Source organism: Solanum stenotomum, chromosome 7 (genome assembly GCF_019186545.1).
Source record: "Solanum stenotomum isolate F172 chromosome 7, ASM1918654v1, whole genome shotgun sequence".
Classification (NCBI taxonomy): Eukaryota; Viridiplantae; Streptophyta; class Magnoliopsida; order Solanales; family Solanaceae; genus Solanum; species Solanum stenotomum.
The window spans coordinates 51239508-51256080 of record NC_064288.1 but is presented as its reverse complement, the minus strand read 5'-3'; the positions used below and the strand labels follow the sequence as shown (position 1 = coordinate 51256080).

At 35.8% G+C, this 16573-nt stretch overlaps 3 protein-coding genes across 3 annotated transcripts in view; 1 reads left to right on the top strand and 2 right to left on the bottom strand.

Annotated features, from left to right (window-relative positions):
- The window catches only part of LOC125871134 (pentatricopeptide repeat-containing protein At5g02830, chloroplastic), a 12599-nt gene extending 7853 nt beyond the window's left edge, over positions 1-4746 (top strand). Inside the window, exons 11-13 of the mRNA XM_049551723.1 lie at positions 3529-3736; positions 3941-4001; positions 4232-4746. Of these exons, the coding sequence (XP_049407680.1) occupies positions 3529-3736; positions 3941-4001; positions 4232-4581 (619 nt within the window). The 3' untranslated portion in view covers positions 4582-4746. The remainder of the gene's footprint in view (positions 1-3528; positions 3737-3940; positions 4002-4231) is intronic.
- Positions 4747-5188: 442 nt separating this feature from the next.
- On the bottom strand, positions 5189-6597 carry LOC125871152 (DNA topoisomerase 6 subunit A). Its single transcript, XM_049551745.1, has one exon. The coding sequence runs from the start codon at positions 6517-6519 to the stop codon at positions 5260-5262; it is 1260 nt and encodes a 419-aa protein (XP_049407702.1). The 5' UTR covers positions 6520-6597; the 3' UTR covers positions 5189-5259.
- Positions 6598-12713: 6116 nt separating this feature from the next.
- LOC125871375 (probable F-box protein At4g22060) lies at positions 12714-14138 on the bottom strand. Its single transcript, XM_049551961.1, has one exon. The coding sequence runs from the start codon at positions 14066-14068 to the stop codon at positions 12929-12931; it is 1140 nt and encodes a 379-aa protein (XP_049407918.1). The 5' UTR covers positions 14069-14138; the 3' UTR covers positions 12714-12928.
- Positions 14139-16573: the final 2435 nt, after the last annotated feature.

Genomic DNA, 16573 nt, shown 5'->3' with positions numbered 1-16573 from the left:
TGCATTGGGTTAGTAATATTCTTAAAGCACCTATTGTTTCTTTCCTTCCAAATTGACCACCATATGCAAGATGGAGCTAGATTCCACCATTTTTTCTGTGTTTTACTCCCCCCTCTTCTCATCCAACAGTTTAGTAGGTCAGCAGTATGCTCAGGCACCACCCAAGGATCTTGAATAATGCTTTGAAACATATACCATATTTGGGAAGTCACTCTACAGTGAAGGAACAAATGATTGTTTGTTTCCTCCTTCTCATGGCAAAAGAAGCACCTAGAAACAATCTGAAATCCTCTTTTTTTCAGTCTCTCCTGAGTCAGACATGCTCTTCTGCACACTAACCATGTGAACTAGTTCAATAAACGATTTCAATTGATTTATCAATCTAGGCAACACAAAACATCACTGAAGACATATGATGAAACTAATGGAAATGATTGACTTAAAAACATAAGAATTCCATAACCTTCTTTTTTGTCGTCTAAAGCCTTAGATAACTGGACGACTGAATACTTACAACAATTAACTTAATAACAAAGACAAGACTCAAATATATTAAAAGACTCGATAGCTTCCTCCAAACACAACTCCAAATTCAAGAATTCCAATTACCACCTCCATGATAATTAAAAGTTCAAGAACTCTCCTCCTCTTCTGGCTCAGGGACATATTTACCTTTTCTTTCCTTTTTGACTTTGTCCAACCGCGACTTGAATACCATGTACTGCTCCAACATGTGTTTTTCTGACAGTATAGCTGAGCGAGGGCGCTCTATTTCTTTCTCTTCCAATGCTGTCCTTCTTTACGAAGATCTTCAAATGCCTCAAAGACATTTGATTTGACCACATCAATGTGATCACCTTGGCGATCGTCTAGTTTCAATTCAAGAAATTTATCAGCTATGTTTTCTATACTTGTATAGCCACAAGAATATGGTTTTCCACTTGGTGAAAAGAGTAAAACACCAACATCTGCTCTGGTCAGAGTTGAATACTCATCCGCTTTCTTGAAAAGCCTTATTTTCTTTTCGAGAAAGTAACCGTGCGTGCTTCCTTGGACTCAATTAACTTCATTTCAATCTTTTGCCTACCCTTCGTTTTATCCATTGCAAAAACAAATAATTAAAGAAAATAAGATGTATTGGCTGAATAAGCCTGAACAATTTTGAGAGGAATGCTTGTGTAATTTATTTTTTTGAAATTGGAATGCTTGTGTAATTTATAGTAGGTGTGCAAGTCTTTGACACGTGTATTGTCACATTTATTTAATGTTTTCATATTAAGAGTTTATTTGTCACATGTATTGCCATGTTTATTTATTGTTTTCACATTATGAGTCTATTTGTCACGTGTATTGATACGTTTATTTAGTGTTTTCATATTATGTGAATCTATTATGAGACTATCATGAATCCCGACAAAAATTGTCTTCTTATTCATTCCACTACAATTGCAAAGTAATAATGTTGAATTGAATCTAAAGACAAATTAAAAATAGCAATGTTTTTAATTTATTTACATATATAATGGAAAGGCTCCCCCGACGAGAGAGTGCCGGAAAAATATATGCCTAAATTATGATTTCACCTTTTTGTTTTAAAAAATATGATTTCACCTTATAGCTTTTCTTTTGATTTCAGAAATATTATATTTGTCTGAAATTTCTCGATCAATTTTGGTTAAAAGTACCAAAAAATGATTAACCATATCCAGTACGAATTCCACATCCATGTCGCGTTGACACATGTGCGGCACCAAAATGAACAGTCCGCGCAACTCAGTTATATCATCAACAAGTTAGTAGGGATTGAATACAATTTTCTTCATATGAGACAATTTACTAATATTCTCTAATGAGCATACACATTCTTGCATCAGTATCATGTAAACTAGTAGTTACGAGATCAACCTCTCTCTCTAACAAGCATTCATGGAGTGTGCTAGTCTAATCAATTTGTTTGTACCTTCTATCAATTTATTAGGAAGAGGTGATTAGACAAGATATGACGCTTCATCTTATTGAGGACATGACCTTAGATTGGAGGGTATGGAGGTCGTGGATAATGGTAGAAGGTCATTAGGTAGTTAAGAGTTGTCTTATTACTAGGTCATTCATGTATTTGTCTTGGTGGTTGTATAGAGCACCGTGTCAGTCGTAGTATTACCCTATTCATACAGTCTTTGGCTTTTGGTATTTGATATCACCTATTCATGTGTTTTGGGGATCACACCTTGTTGTTGTTGTTATGGTTTCTTGCATATATGTTCCGCATTGCTTTGCTTTGTACTAGCCGTATTATTGTAGTTCTTGCATTTGATATCCAACATCGTCAGTTGTTTACTGTGTTTAGATTTTGCACTATTTTGTTATTCTTGTTCCCCTATACAATGTCTTCTTCTTTGTATTTGGATTTGCTGCATCTTGAGCCGAGAGTCTTTCGAAAACAGCCTCTCTACCTCCACGAGATAGTGTTAAGATCTGCGTATACTCTACCCTCTCCAGACCTCACTTGTGGGGTTTATTGGGTATGTTGTTGTTGCCCCTGTTCTTATACTTCGATGTTCCATTGCAGTCTGAGACATTCCATTTGAGGGATTGGTATTTGCTGTCGACACCTGATATTTTATTCTCTTAAAATTAACTGTGCTCTTCTTTCCCTTTGTGACGGGTTAAATGGGCAACAGAGCCTGTTCCGTACAAAACAAAAAGAGCATGCACTAAGACGGTGGAAATCGTAAGAATTTGAGGAAGTAAAGAAAGGAAAGAAAAGCTGTCCATCTTGAAGCAGTAATGATCATCTTCATAGGCCATTTGCTAGTGCAGACTCACTCCTGTGTAGTATCAACAGAGTTCATCCTAATCACGCAACGGAAATCCAATGTGGCTTATTGAACCACATGGTACCATTAACAGTTGGAAATCCTTTCTCAGGATATCCTAAAAACTAAGTGCAACATAGTTCCCAAAAGTATCTTTAACGCTTAGGTCGTCTATGATTATACTTTTCCCCTCAAGTTGACTTGAAAAGCATTATCAAGGGGCTGGGTGTCCATGGAGCTGTTAACTTTGGAATTCAGTTTGTTAATTTCCATTTTGGGTGCACGTGGAGTGTTGATTTGTGAATGTGCGATTTCAAGGGGGTCTTGGGATAAAAGAGACATGAATCAGAGGTATGTGAAAACCATGCTTTGGGAGTGAAGGATTTTGAGACAACATTCCCTGTTGGGACGTCTGAGTTTACTCATTATTTTGTTTTAAGACACCAAGGAAGTCCCAATTTATATCAGTAAGTAGATTTTCTAATTTGTTAATTTATTTGCTAAACTATATGCAGAGCATGTACACGTTTCACTGAGGAGGCACGCCTATTTCCAGTTGCAGATGAAACTCCTCTATTTTTTAAATTTATTTTGTGTGTGTTTTGGGTATCATTTTGTACCACCAGCAGTACCATTGGTCTAAGAAAAGAATCCACTTAATGATACTTTCTGTAGCTATTGAATCTCAATTTGCTCTTCATAAACATTGCAGGTATAAACCCAATGATTACTATCTCAAGCAATTAATTGAGCAGTGGTGTGAAGGCGTAATCCAGAATGGCAATCAGAGGAAATACAACTTCAGCACTCGTAATAGAACTGATTTAAGGCCTGAAAGTATGATTCTCGACAAAGTTGCAGAACACTTGCAGAAGGACAGTGCAAATAGCATATCCATTAATCTCCGGGGGCTTAGTAAGGTAAAGATGATATCTAGCTAGAGATTCACATAAAATATTTTTGGAGAAGTAAATTAAACGCACGTCTCTGTGTTTACTGTTGTGATTTATATCATTTTGCCCTCCAAATATCGTTCTCTTACACAACCATCTGATCTTTCTGGAGAACTTTCATGGTTAAACATAAGTCTTGATTTATCCCATCAATTTTTTGCACACTGACAGGTTGAAGCTCGGATTGTGGTTCTTGCGGTTTTGAGAATGATCAGAGAGAAGTACACTGCAGGTGAGAAAATGGATGAACTTAAAAATTTTGACCTTTCTAACTTCAGTTCTTTCAGAATAAATTATACCAAGGACTATACTATAAGCTCGTTGATGACATAAGCCTTTTACTACGATTTGATTGGTCAAATGGTGCATTTCAACATACTAGTGATCGTGATCAATGATCCATGTAGTACAAACATGCATAACATTACAATCAATTTGAAAACATTGTGGTTATCGTTGCAGGAGATTCAATTAAAGATGACGTGCAAATCTTTCTAGGAGTCCAAGAAGTAGGTATGCGTGCTGTCAGACAAGAAAGTGTAGTTAAGGAAGCAATAATAAAGCTTTTGCAACATGATTTGGGACTTGAGGTAATTTCAGCAGCATCAAGAATTGGAAATGACAGAAACCAGGATGGGATAAACCATCCAGACAAGCATTCAAACATGGTAGAACATACAGAAAGAGTTATTTTACGAGCAAACGTGCACTCTCCAACTAGGAAACCAGTGGTTTTGCAAAAAATGAGGATAACTAAGGAATCACTGCAATCCTGGCTAACAAGAAGGTTAGATGCTTCTGTAGTGCAATGATATACGAAACATGTTATGTATAGATTTGTATGAACTCTTTTTTTTTTGTAGAGTTCTTTCATCCTTATTCTTTAGCAGCTGAATAGCATTGTATACTCGACGATACCACACACTGAAAACTCCACATTTTACCATCAAATGTAAACAAAAGTAACAAAAGAAAAATGATGCGTTCTTATTCTGGCACAATATATGTAGCTGTTTTTAACATTCCATTACTGTTGCATCATTTTTGCATCTATTAGAGTTAAAGCTGCATCACCATGGATCAAAGAGAGCATCCTATCACAACAACATAACCCTGTGTAATCCCACAAGTGCGGTGTGAGAAAGATATGTGTGAATCCTGCCCCTACCTTTGTGGGGTAGAGAGGTTGTTTCTGGAAAGCATCCTGTAACAACATATTCAGTGTAATTCCACAAGTCACAAGTGGGGTCTAGAAAGATAGGACACACTCAAAAGTTATCCCTACCTTTGTGGGATAGAGAGGTCGACTCAAAAAAGTGCAATCAAACCAATCCACTCAAAAGCATAGAAAACCAAAGTACGTCTTAACTATAAATGTGAATTGACACAACAATGAACTCCCATAAAAATACAGAAAACGATACACGTCTAACTTTAGGCATAAATTAACACAAGAAGATTGAAGTAGTTCAACAACAAGATTTGAATTCTCATAGCCAATCTTGTTCTTGCAGCTTCAATGGCAAATATACTTCAGACAGATACTGAAATCCAAACGAACTCAACGCCTGAATCTCAGCCTTTTGCTTAGTCTTCACCATCAAATTCAACTCCTCAACCCACGCCGGATTCTTCTTCACAAAATCCTCCTCCAACAAATCTTTCCCAGTCTTAATATCCTGTTCAGTCATTGGCAACCTACATTGCTCTGGTATCTTATACTTGTCCAAATCACTCGGCCTAATACCCAACCACTTGATATCCGGTGTAGTCAGATTCGCGCTATCATACGACATATTCTTTGATCCACACCCATACACTGACAAAATCTTCAACCCATAAGGATCACTATCCACCAATGCAAGCACCGGCAAATTCAACTCCATCTTCATCTTCCTCAGAAACAACCTAGTAGCCACATCCGGTTGACCCTTTGCAGTCACAATTATACAAGGAAATCTATTATAAAACCGATCTTCAGACAATCTCATAAACGCAGCATCCTTTTCGACTAACAATATGTACAATGCATCACTCTGCATGTCACCAACTCTATCGATATTCGGAGGTATAGCTTTCCCTCCCATTCCCATTTTCGTACAATCAATCATATCACCATTATCACTAAAAATCAACCTGCCAACTACAACTCCTTTCTCAGCTGCAACCACATTCAGACTAGACCTAGTACATCCAACTATACAAGAAACATCATCTAATACAGCATCAGATTGCGTCTGATCCTGAAACAGCTTAACGTCGGTATAGAAAAGATCACGCTTTGTCACATGAATGTTACTGGTGCAAAGCTGATGAACAAGCTGAAGGATTCTAAGAGTAATTGTTGCTTTACGAACAGTAGACACATTGCCGAAGTTGCGAGCCGATGATTTGTCTTTGAGAACAATGCGGTCGAGCTCGGAGACATAGAGTTGGTTAGCGGCGGAGCGGGAAGGGACGGAGAAAGAGAAACCTTCACCGGAGAGTATGGATTTAGCTATAGTAAACGCTAACGATTCAATTTCGGACTGTACCTCATCGATTGGGAGGTCGGCGACTTCACGGCAGGTGGAGGAGAGGCCGACGTCGGAGAGGGATAGGGTTTTGGAAGTGGTGGAACAGGAGGATTTGAGTGCTTTTAGGGTTTGGAGGATGACGGAGTCGGGTTTGAGCTTGGATTGGAAAGGCCGGCTTTCGGAGTCGGAATCGGAGTCGTGAGCTGCTCGCCGGCGTTTCTTCTTGTCGGCCATCGGCGACGGGGATTAGGTGAAGCGGGAAATGACAATAAACGTGAGGATAGATACTGTAGTGCTTAGGGCATTGGTTAAAGTAGAGAAAATGCCAAAAATGGTCCCTAATGTTCGGTATAGATTCAAAATAGTCTCTTAAATATATTCTCGAATAATTTAGGTCATTTAAATTTATCAAATATTATCGTGCATCGAACTATCCTTTTTTATATTGGGACAACAACAACAAAATATTCAGTGTAATCCCACAAAATAGGATATGAGAAGGATAGAGTATACACAAATATTACCATGTAGAGAGGTTGTTTCCCATACTCCCTCAATCTAAGAATAAATAGTCCAAAATTGTATAAGGAAAGAAATAACATAAATGAAGACAGACATAACCCGACAAATCATTAAGACAGTATGGTGCGTGTGTATACGCAAATATTTAAGGGGTCGTTTGATCGAATGTATTAGAAAAAATAATGCATATACTAATCACCATATTATATAAAAGTTACTCATTCCTCACTCCCAGGATGTGATGACAAACTTAAACGATAGATGTTTTTCCCCATCCATCTTTACAGACCAATTTACCTATTTGAGATATCTCCATGTGTGGCGTGATAAGATAAGGACCACTGGGGCTCGATTTGTCCTTTTTCCCGCAAGGTGATGGCAGTCACCTTCATTAACTTAGGTTAGTGTGCTTTGTATACTTTTCTTGAAACTCACATTGAAGCTCGTTAGTCAAGAAGTTGCATTCCACTAATCTCGCTTTGTTCGAGTGGATTGGTCCTCTGACAAGGACATCTCTTTCTCTGCTTTAGGTGTGAATCCATTCTACATTGAAGAAAAAATCAAATATTCATTGATCAAGTCATTCATTCCATCTTTCAGGTATCATATCAAATGACGCAGAGAAAGTAGGGGCAACTCTCAACCTGATCATCCAATTCACTCTAACAAACATGCATATCGTGTTATTCTTTATTTAAAAGAAAAAGTTTCTTCTTATTAATTTACTTCATTATAGTGACATTGCACGCAATTAAAAAAAATACAAATGGTATTATATACTTTTAAAAAATAAATATATTGTGTACTAGATACAGGTTCAGCCAAGTCAAGTAACTTCTTTTCTTAAAACGATTTAATTTAGAAAGTTCATTAAATATGTACACAAATTACATTTAAAACTCAATTATCAATGCTTAAAGTCGTCTTCCTAAAATTTAGAAGTTATAAAATTAAAATTCTGGCTCTGCCTCGAACGATTTACTCCTCTGTGTGAAAAATCTAACCAATGTAATAGAATAAGGGATGCATCTTGATTTCCTTTTTCTGTTTAATTATGAAACACATATACACTTAGATAATGTGTCTGTATATACACATACTAATATATAGACTGTCTTGATTAATTAGCCTTGTACACAGCAAGCATTCAAGATTTCTTTTATATCTGGATGATCCCCTGCTTCTTTGTCCTGCAAGAATCAAGTTAGATAAAATGAAACAAGAATTGTCCAAGTTTCATATGATAAAATCATGACGAAATTTCAAAAATAGCAGAACTTTGAGCCTTAACTACCAATCATAGCGATAGTTTAGCTAATTACCACATGTAGCAATAGCTTACCTACTTGGCCATCACAAGTTATTGCTATCAATTTGATTATTGTACCATGAAACATTTGCACATTATCATTTAACAAGTTACTTCTGGTGGGTTAAAATAATTCCTTTAATGCAGGATACAAAGACGTTTTATAGTAGCAATGGAGAGTAGTCATGCCGATTTTGGAAGTTTTTGATCGCATCAATGTTCTAGATTCACAAGTCATAAAGTAATGTGTCATTTTTCTTTTTAGTTATTTCAAATAACGTTTTAGCTTTACAACATGAATCAATTCTCGACTATGAGACAACTGTAGAAATGAACGAAGAAAAAATACTAATTCATTTCGATACATTTCTTCTTTAATGAAATAGATTTTAGAGGCAACATGTGAAGTGACTGCTCTAAATTATTCTGCTACTTACTCTATTGGTATATATTCCAGACTAGAAGTACTGTAAATTTCATTTGCAATGTATTTTGTTCTATCGTGGAGAAGAAAAACCAATTAACAACTTAACAATTGCTACCACAATAGTTTTGGTAAAAAATTAAAAGTATATTATCTTGAATTTGCTGATTGACTAAAAATTTACTATAACAAATCTAATTTTTATAAGGATAGATGTTTTGATTACAATTATAATGTGAACATCTTACATAATGAGTGCTATATCAGTGCAGGTCAAGACAAGAATCAAAGGTACTTTGAATCACAAACCAAATCAATTACTTACGAATGTATATTTACCAAGGGTTTTTTTCAGTTCGATTTTGTACACCCCTAACTGAAAATATAGCACAACATCATTATGATCATAATGACGGTATGACCCAAGTTGGCGGGCAAATACAACGTAGTGATAATTCAGGATAAAAATGTTCATCCCGATAGTGTCCATTGGTGTCCTTCCCAATCACACGATAAAAATCCAATTATTTTGTAGTGGATCAAAGCAAATCTCCAAATTCAAATGGATCTAATCTAGACCCGATTTTCCATGATTAATACACTATCATGGAATATAAGGGGCATAGGATCCCTCAGAGCTATTGAAAGACTCATTTCTCTCAAAGATCAATACAAGTTTCCTTATATAATCATTCAAGAACCTATGGTGAACTCCAAGAAAATTGACAAATTCAGGAGAAGATTGGGGTACCAACACTGTTTCCATAATTCTTCCAACAAAATATGGATCTTCTGGACCAATGGATATCAACTAGACATCATTGAAGATAAAGTCCAGCATGTTCTAGTACACATTAAGTCCCCCGAAGATCCAAATGATTTTCACTTATCCATTGTCTATGCCAAATGTGGTGAACTCCTTAGAGTTGAACTATGGGATAACCTTACGGATATAGCGGCAAGAATCAATGGTCCATGGGGAGTTGTTGGAGATTTCAATGTTATCTAGATGCTGAAGAAATGATCGGGGTAGACCATACAGATTGAAGAAAGTTTTGACTTTGCTGTATGTTTGAATGATTGTGACCTACAAGATGGAGGGTATCTTGGCTCCAAATTCACTTGGAGTGATAATAGGGACCCTCCAACTACTATTTGGGAAAGACTGGATAGCCTTACCTATAATTCCCAGTGGTTTGACAAATTCAGCGAAACCATTGTCTCACATAGCAAGGACCTGTTCGGATCATACCCCTCTCATAATTAGATGTATCCCTGAGGTCACCAATCATATGAAATATTCAAATTCCTCAATATGTGGACTGAACACAGAGATTACCTAGAAGTAGTACAAGATGCTTGGAATGATACTCAACAGGGCAATCCTCTACACACACTGCATCGAAAAATCAAGAAGGTTTCCAAATCCCTCAGTACTTGGTCCAGAAAAACTTTTGGTGATTTTTATGAAGAACCAAAAAGACTTGAGAACCTTATCAAGGATTTAGAAGAAGCTTCCATAACCAACAACGACTAAGAGAACAGACAATTTGTCCAGCGCTAAAGCTGAGTACACTAGATTCCTAAAATTACAGGATGAAGTGTTAAGACAAAAGGCTAAAGTGAAATGACTTGCTGAAGCAGCCATTAGGTTCTTTGAAGAGCTTTTCAGTGTAGAAGAGACTAGTGAAGACAGTGCTATTATTAATTTTTTGCAAATATTAGTTACTACTGAGACAATGTTTCTCTTACTATGATACCGATCCTACAAGAAGTAAAAGAGTGTCTTATCCATTGACCCAGACAGTGCCCCTGGACCAGATGGTCTAACTGGTAAATTTTATCAATCTGCTTGGGAAGTCGTTGCCAATGATGTCCATGCTGCTGTGGTTGCTTTTTTCCAAGGTGCTACCCTTCCTAAGTTTTTCTCACACACCTGCACTATCATGTTGCCCAAAGTTAATTCTCCACAAAACTTTTCTGACATTAGACCCATTAGTTTATGCAATACTTCTAGTAAAATTTTTGCCAAACTTATCAATGCTAGACTTTCTATTCTTCCTAGAATCATTAGTCATAATCAAAGTGGCTTTGTCAAAGGTAAGGACATTATTGAAAATATCCTCCTTGCCCAGGAAATTGTTAATGACATTAAGAAACCAAATTGAGGTGGTAATGTCATCATTAGACTTGACATGTCTAAAGCATATGATAGAGTGTCTTGGTCTTTCCTCTGCTTTATTTTAAGACAATTTGGTTTTGCTGAGACATCATTTACATATTTATCTCTAATAATTGGTACTCTCTTATTGTGAATGGTAGCAGACAAGGTTTCTTTAAATCAGGGAGAGGTCTTAGACAGGGTGATCCTCTTTCCCCCTCTTTATTTGTCTTTACTGTTGAACTTCTCTCACAAATGCTTAACTCTTTGTATAATAACCCTGCATTTAAAGGTTTCTGCATGAACATTTATGGTTCACTGATTAATCATCTTTCTTTTGCAGATGACACAATCATTTTCACACACTGGCTGCTGTACATCCTCCTAAAGGCACCATAGAGAGCATTGAAAAGTATATTGCAAGATTTTTTGGTCAGGAAATGATGAAGGTGGAAAACACCACTGGATCTCTTGGGAGAATTTGTGCTTTCTATACAATGAAGGAGGTGCTAACTTCAGAAGTTCAAAAAACATCTGCAAAGCCTTCACAACTAAACAATGGTGACAAATTTAGGACCTCCAATTCAATGTGGACCAACTTTCTGAAAGCCAAGTACTGGACTAATGTTCATCCCGGTAGTGTCCATTGGTGTCCTTCCCAATCACACAGTTGGAAGGCTATGTGCTAGTTGAGAGACACTGTGGATGACCTTATTTGGTGGAGGACAGGCAAATAGAACATTAACTTTTGGTTTGACAATTGGACCACCCAAGGGCCACTTTACTTTCTCATGGAGGATTTCACTGAATATCAACATGTTAATGTGAATGAAGTTTTCAGGGAAGGTGTATGGGATTGGACAATACTGATACCTCAGCCAAATGACTACATCAAAGAAATTATAGCTAGGTGTCCTATGACTATCAACCAAGACAAAGAAGCTATCCCTGTTTGGACGGTCTCTGAATCAGGAGCTTTTATGGTTTCCCCTGCTTGGGAAAGTCTTAGACAAAGGAGAAATATTTCTCAGTTTAACTCAAGACTATAACACAAAGATGTTCCTTATAAAATGTCATTTGTAGCTTGGAGAGCTATTCACTCTAGACTACCTACAAATGACAAAAATTCCAGATTTGGAATTACATTAACTAATGACTGTTCTTATTGTATTGGTGCAGGTATGACCCCAAGATCGGAAAGCTCTGAGCACCTACAACTATGTAGCTTCATCTCCTTATTATGGTATGTTCATCTTCTCATAAATGTCTTTATTTTGAAAATTGCAAGTAATTTTATCATATTTGAACAAGCCATTTTCGATTTGCTTTACTTCACCTATGTTTTTTTTTTCTTGAATTGCTTTTATCTTTTGGTTATTACGATTCTCCACATTGGTTAAATGTGGTATACATTAATAACAAAATTGGTTAATCTCAATTCTCACTTTGGTGATTGGGCTACGAACACCGTATCACATAACTGTACAAAAAGAAATAGTTATTGTATACTTGTATATTTGATTGGTAACTGAACTTTGGACAACTATTAACTCATACTTCACAGTTTTTTTCTTTTTGTCAGCTTGAACAACTATTAACTCATATTTCTTAAATTTTTTCTTTGAAAAAAACTATTAGAAGACAGAAGCAAGATGTTATTATAACAGCAAATGGAGCAAAAATGACCATTCTCTTCCTCCACCCTTGTTAGATTCATCATCAATAATTTCACCAACTTGGCGTATCATATCATGGAGGACAATATGTGCCCAATAATTCCAATCAAACTCCCAGTTGTCGAGATTTGATAGTAGAACGCAACATATGACATGTATACGGAAGAATAAACTTTGAAGATCAAGTGATTTGGTAAACCTGCTATTAAGGATATGGAAGAATAAACTTTGAAGATCAAGTGATTTGGTAAACCTGCTATTAAGGATATGGAAGAATAAAGAAATACAGTAATAGAAAAGGACCGACAAACTTATACCACAAGTGATTCACAAGATCATGCACTTCTCTTTCATACTTGTAATCAAAGCAACCAAGTCAATCAAAATAAATTCGATCAAGCGACACAAAGTTCAACTCAATAAAACAAATAACATAAAGTTCTTATTGATTGAAATCACGAAAGAAAACAAATACTAGAACCTAACTTTATGATAAATTGCAAAAATAAATAAATTACTGAACATATATAGCACAATAGCTCCAGTTGGCATCACAATGATGGTATTACCCAAGTTGGCGGGCAAATACAACTTAGTGATAATTCAGGATAAAAATATTCAATATTTCCATCTTCAAGATTGTAAACTCCTGTGTCTTTTCCACCACCACATTCCGACATTAAGTTCTGCTCAATCCAATCATCAGTAAAATATATGTGATTAGGCTTAATCACTCTTGTAAATTTAGTGGAGTCGATGAAAGTTGCTCCATTAAGACCCAAAAAAATTGTTGAATCTCCCAAGTTGTCAATCTGTTTCAATTTACACTTCATTTCATCTAATTCATATACTTCACATTTAAAAGTGTCCACGGCACTGTTATCATTAGAGCGATTTCTACCAAATTTGGCAACAAATAAGAGTGCATCGTTTACCCCAACTAGATAGTACTGAATTGAATGTCGAAACAAGTCCTTGTTATCGTTAAGATCAATCAAGTGCGACTCTACGCGTCGATCACGACTTTGGACATCAACAACCCAGATTTCAGCTCCCCAAGTAAGGAGATAAAATTTGCCCTTATAGTAAGTCATATTGCAGACTCCACCATGTCTTTCATCCATGTCAAATTGAGTCCAATTGATATCTCCAGGTAGCCAATAAGCCAAATAATTAACATCAGTGTTGTATGAAATTACGAGTACATAATCAGATGTAAAAGAAGGATTGGCAGATAAAGTAGCCAGTTTGATATGCTGATAGAACTCATGTCCTTCAATTAAGTCGTCAGGATTCTGCAAAGCTCTTAACGCGAATTGGTTAGGAAGATGAATTTTGGTAGCGGAGAAAGGATTGAACAAATTGACCTCTTCTCCGTCTAATGATTGGGTGAGAAGCCAGCCCATGTGATGAGTTGGGAAACAATCTCGCCCTTTAGCATCAGGGAGGTATAATTTGCGTGAGACTTTACCTTTGGAAAGAGAGTAAAATTCTCGATAATAAGTTTTTTCATCATCATCAGGGAGCATTAGCAAAGGAAGTTGGGGAGAAAGCACATCGAAATTGTCCTTGGTAGAAGCTGTTTGCCATGAATTACAAACCCAACCGAAAGCAATGTAATCTTCAATCACTTTAACACGCTTAGCAATCAGAACAAGGAGGTCATGGGGCAATCCTGCCCAGTCCGCCATAGCTTAATAGATTGGAAGAAGATGAAGAGGATTCTAGGGCAAATTGAAAGAATTTGAGGGCGTTTTATAATGGGGAGGGACGAAGCAGGACTTTCCTATATTCACAAGGATTTGGAATGCCAGGCCCACTATGTTTTGGAACATTCTTATTTTTGAAAAGGAAAAATTAGGTGAAAATTTTATAATTGACATATATATATTATTCATAAATAAAATATAAATAATTTATTAAATCTTGATTGATTTAAGTATTTAATTTTATCGTTTTCTCAAATCCAACACTTATATTTTTAGCCTAATTATTACAATCCGTAGTCCAAGTCCATCAAAATCCATTATTTTAATCTTTACCTACCTTACCTCACAAATCAATTTTATCGTTTTCTCAAATCCAACACTTAAAATTTTTAGCCTAATTATTACAATCCGTAGTCCAAGTCCATCAAAATCCATTATTTTAGTCTTTACCTACCTTATCTCACATAAGATAGTCACGCTTTTTTTCTTAACTTAATCGCATTATTCGTGGAATAATAACTCTAGTATTGCTTAATTGAACCAACAGTAATTTTCCTATGGATTGTTCATGTACTAGTTTGTGTCTATTGAGATATGTATGTCCTCAAAAAATTTACTACTTTCAAACCGAAAAAATCAAAAAAATAGAACCAAACCGACAATAACCAAATCAACAGCTATTTTTTCGTTTGATTTAGTTTGATTTTAGAAATTTAAAAAACCGACTAAATTGATTTGGTTTTGATTTTAACCAATAATCGATCCAAACCGAACCACAAATACCCTATATCCCTATATGTGACTATGTCAATTCCTACATTGGATATGCTGAAAATTACAATTCAATTTTTTTCCATTTTGTCTCTATCTATTTAGAGTAAGTATTAGTTAAAATACTTTCTTTTGCAACAACATTTAATATATTCCAATGGTAACTCACTCGAAAGCGGACCTGTGTCTTCCCATAAGAGCGGCATGTCACGGACTTAGAGTCTTACTAAAGCTCCGTGCGGCATTCGATAACTTACTCACGAATTTTTCACAATCTTGTAAGCTCAAGTAAGCCCTTTGAAACTAAGATCGCTAAGAGAATGAAAAGGAAGACTTAAAGAATTTTGGAAGAAGGCTTATATTGCTTGGAAGAATGCTTTACACTTTCTTTCTTGGTTGCTTGCTTGGATGGTGCCTTGCAAATGAGGGGCACCTCTATTTATACTACCTCCTAGGGACTAAAATGTAATTATTATTTACTTTACAAGTCCCTAAACTATTTACACTTTGGTCTCTCCTTAGAATCTTCTACTAATTCTAGGAAATTCTAAAGCTTTCCAAGAAAATATCTAGTCCCTCTTCTAGAATTCTCTACACATTCTAGAGAATTCTAAGGCCTTCTTGGAAACTATCTAGGACATTCCATTGCCTTCTAAGTTATACTAGAGAATTCTAGGGAATTCTCAGCCTCTTGAATAGTCTAAAGGGTTCTAGAGTCTTCCGGAAACCTCTCCACAACTCTAGACCCTTCTGCCCCTATTCGGACACAAAATTTCACTGTGATGTGGCGGGACGTGACATGCAGCTATCTTCCAGCCATCTTGACCAAGTAATCGCATCAGAATCATACTAAAAGCCAACACAGTCCCAAGTGGCGGATTCAAGATTTTTGTTGAGGGGATTCAAAGTATAAAGAAGTAAGCATGTAAAAATTACAAGATGAAAAATCGAGCGAGATGGGAGGAAAATATTAATTTTAATTCGTTAAATTTAACATATATTGTCATGTTGTGTTTAGGTTCTTCCTACTTTTACTCTGCTCCATCGAGCTTTTAAAATTTCTACTATTTTTTTCCTTCTATTTTGCAATATTCTATTTTTTTTGAATTTTTTCCAAATTTTGAATTAGTGCACATTCAATCACATGTTACTTTAAAAACCATCAAGATTCTTTAGAAAAATGTAAAAATCGAGTTACTAATATTCATTGATCAAGATTCTTTAGAAAAGAAGCTTGGTCCTCTGACAAGACATCTCTTTCTCTGCTTTAGGTGTGAATTCATTCTACATTGAAGAAAGAATCAAATATTCATTGATCAAGTCATTCACTCCATCTTTCAGGTTTGCTTGTCATATCAAGTGACGCAAAAAAAAAGTAGGGGCAGCTCTCAACCCGGTCATCCAATTCACTCTAACAAACATAGCGTGTTACTCTTTATTTAAAAGAAAGAGTTGCTTCTTATCAATTCACTTCATTATAGTGACATAAATACAAATGGTATTATATACTTTTAAAAATAAATATATTGTGTAACTAGAAAGTTCATTAAACAGTTTAATTTAGAAAGTTCATTAAATATGTACACAAATTACATTTAGAACTCAATTATCAATGCTTAAAGTCATCTTCCTAAAATAGAAGTTTTAAAATTAAAATTCTGACTCTGACTCTGCCTCGAACAATTAACTCCTCTTGTGTGAAAAATCTAACCAATG